The 3,237-nt window shown below is 33.9% G+C and overlaps 1 protein-coding gene across 1 annotated transcript; it reads left to right on the forward strand.

Annotated features, from left to right (window-relative positions):
• Positions 1-795: 795 nt before the first annotated feature.
• Positions 796-2,392, forward strand: LOC135783761 (interleukin-8-like). Its single transcript, XM_065294489.2, has 4 exons — positions 796-974; positions 1,096-1,213; positions 1,602-1,676; positions 1,787-2,392. The coding sequence occupies exons 1-4, from the start codon at positions 908-910 to the stop codon at positions 1,821-1,823; spliced, it is 297 nt and encodes a 98-aa protein (XP_065150561.1). The 5' UTR covers positions 796-907; the 3' UTR covers positions 1,824-2,392.
• Positions 2,393-3,237: the final 845 nt, after the last annotated feature.

Genomic DNA, 3,237 nt, shown 5'->3' on the forward strand with positions numbered 1-3,237 from the left:
TACCATTCATAAGCTGAAATGTGTGGCCTACTACATCTCTCTCACACACTGAGAGCTTGACATATACACCCAGGGCAAGATCTATAATACTGTATGTGCAGGTGAAAAAGAATTACACTTCCATAAAGTACTTCAAGTTCACTGAATTCTCTCCCTCATTGACCAGAAACCCAATGCACGAACCAATAGCATTCAAGTGCGAGCCTTGAAGGATCATTGGTTAAATGTACTGAACAAACACACCCCTCAATGAACAAGTCAACTGAGTCAGAACAACAGCTTTAATGATTTAAATATACTGATACTGGCATTTTCAAACTAGAAATAAAGGTATATGAAGTACAACTCGTGGGGTTATAACATGCACATTTTCCTTTAAGAAGCTTTTATAGGTTTTGGATTTAAAATTTGAGCTTCTATTTAACTCCAACCTTGTTCAGACTATAATAATTATTTCAACTAAAGAGCAGATTTTTTAATAACTGCACATTTTTGTTGTTTTAAATGGAACAAAGACAAATACATCATTGTAAGTTTATTTATCATAATTCAAATGTATAAGGCAAGAACATATGCTCACTCAGTAATGTATCTTGCCTAATGTATTTAAACATTTGTAAAACAAATCAAAGCAAAAATTATGCTGTTAGTGAAAGTTATTTTGAAATATGGCTACACTGTGAAAACTGTGAGATTTCCAGTCAGATTAACAGAATGGGGATTCCATGGAAGAGAAGATTCTTGAGAAATCTGTATTGCGCAAGAAACTCTCATTTGTTATGTGCGAGGCTTTCTTTAAAAGGGAGACTGCGGACCACAAACTACTCACAGACAACTGACTACGGTAGATAAGTGACCTACTTGATACAACAGACACTAACATTACTCTGCATTAAACTGCTTGAAAATGAATATGTTTAATGTAGCAAGCTTTACTCTTCTGATCAGCATGACCATCCTGTTTACAACAGAAGGTAAGAAGACTAATATTCATCACAGTTTTCTTAAGCTTTGATTATATTTTATATGTTAAATGTCTTTAAGTGCAAATTTTACATACAATAACATTTTACTTGCACATCGCTCTACCTTCAGGTAGACCCCTTCGATGTTCCTGCACCGGAACATATTCGGGAAGACCCTTCCTTAGCAAGGCAATACATGACTTGAAGACAATTTCTGCTGGTCCACACTGCAAAAATGTGGAGATCATGTGAGTTTAAAACTAAACCAAACAGACCAACGTAGTTGTCTAGGTAGATACAATGAGTAAAAAGAAACATCTTTCTTTAAACAGTAATCAATACTTTAAGGGAATTAGTTATGAAACACATTCAGAACATGTAATTCCACGTTTTGGAACTTTTCATATTCTGGATTATAGCTGTGAACATTTCTGGACATTCTTAAAGCTTGCTTTGATGCCTTTAAAACAGCATTAGGAGCATAAAATAAATGTATATTTTTGTTTTGCAAAGAAATGTATATAAGCACAATTTATTTGCAGGAAAAATATAAATTCATTCAGGTGTATCCAGACAGTTAAAAATAATGTAGTGTCAATCTAAAAATTTTAAGAAGTTATTATTTGTTTTCTACAGCGTCACAATGAAGCACAAACAGAAAAAGACCTGTCTTGATCCCAATACAGACTGGGTGAAATCTCTCAAAGAAGAGTAAGTTCATCTTCTAATTAATTAGAATGACCTATATAACTGCAGAATATGAATTCTTTTGAAGGCTTTTTTTCTTAACAACTCTATAAACTTTATTTCTATCTCTGCAGAATGGATAAGAAGTCAAAAGTCAGTAAGATTCTGTAAGCATCATTGCTGCTTATTCCCAAATAAGCTGATATTGTGCCTATAAAAGACCATCTGATTATTTTAAGGAATGTATTAAACTTGCATTTAAATGTTTAGGGTCGCTGACTCATATATATATATATATTTTTTTTTTTATTAAAGTTAACTCATCAAAACTATAGAATAATACAAATGGCATTGTGGAAATGATGTTGTGACTTACTGTAATAAACTTCTTAAGGTTCTTACTATTGTATGCTTTTTAAAGATTATTGAAAGAGTTCCCATCTATGCATTTCTTAATTAAAAAAGCATTTTTTTTATTAATTATTAATATTATTGTTTATTATTAATATACTTATTAATATTATTGCACAATTTTACTGATCATGAATAACATTACAGTCAAGTGACCCAAAACTTTTTAACTGTGGTGCAAACAAATGTGTTTTTAATTGTTATTTATTTGTAATAATTGATTATAAACAGTTTAGAGAATAAAATGTGATTATTTTTATTAATGTAAATTTCTCTGACAAAATATTAACATATTAAGACATTTCATTGTGTTGGTGTTTTTGTATTTTTATAGTTTAAGTTTTGTTTAAATAAAATGTATATAATAAAATGAATGGTTTTGTTGGTCATATATTTTCTAATGGTGAATTACAGTTGATACAGACTGATCTGAAGAAAACAAAAAAGGTGGCACATTGGCTAGCAATATTGCCTCACAAGAAGGTCGCCCATTGGAGCCCTGGCTGAGCCAAGAGACCTTTCTGCGTGGCGTGTTGGCGTTTGTCCAGTTCAGGGTGAATTAAGGGGGTCGCACACTGGAAGAGAAGCGCCGCATTTAGGACAACTCAGAGGTTTCCTACACCGAAAGTGCACATTAAATAGCGCGAGCTAAGTCAGATAGTGTCTACCTCAAAATACAAAATATACATTAGCAGCCAATGTTAATTGCTAATGATTTGGGACAAATATGATGTTATTTACTGTTAAACTATGTGCGTGGCACTCTGTGGCGGGACGAGAATTTGAGCAGTGTCCATAGTCACAGCAGACAGCCACCAACAGCTCACGCCAGTGTGCATACATTCATAGAAAATAATATATTCTGTTTTTAGATTCATGGTGCGGCGCTTCTTGCCCAGTGTGCGACCCTCTTTATTCCCAGTGGCAGCTGGTGCTAAAAAATTTGGGGGGTACAAACAGACTCAAAATCAAACTTTTCCTGTAGTAATGCAGGACTGTAAATAGCCATTTATCCGAAAATGTATTATTACTGTTTAGCTAAAGTGCTGAAAATGTTACTGTTGAAGTCAAATGTACTACAGATGTGGCCTTTAAAAATGCGCGTCTCAGAGAGCAGAATGCCGCGAGCACTTCCGAAATTCTGCGAGATCCCGCAGAAGGGGGGTTCGGTGGG

Source organism: Paramisgurnus dabryanus, chromosome 2, assembly GCF_030506205.2.
Source record: "Paramisgurnus dabryanus chromosome 2, PD_genome_1.1, whole genome shotgun sequence".
Classification (NCBI taxonomy): domain Eukaryota; kingdom Metazoa; phylum Chordata; class Actinopteri; order Cypriniformes; family Cobitidae; genus Paramisgurnus; species Paramisgurnus dabryanus.

Coding starts and splice junctions, on each gene's coding strand:
- LOC135783761 (XM_065294489.2), top strand. CDS start 908: ATGAATATGTTTAATGTAGCAAGCTTTACTCTTCTGATCAGCATGACC. Junction 975..1,095: donor CATCCTGTTTACAACAGAAG/GTAAGAAGACTA, acceptor CTCTACCTTCAG/GTAGACCCCTTCGATGTTCC. Junction 1,677..1,786: donor GTGAAATCTCTCAAAGAAGA/GTAAGTTCATCT, acceptor CTATCTCTGCAG/AATGGATAAGAAGTCAAAAG.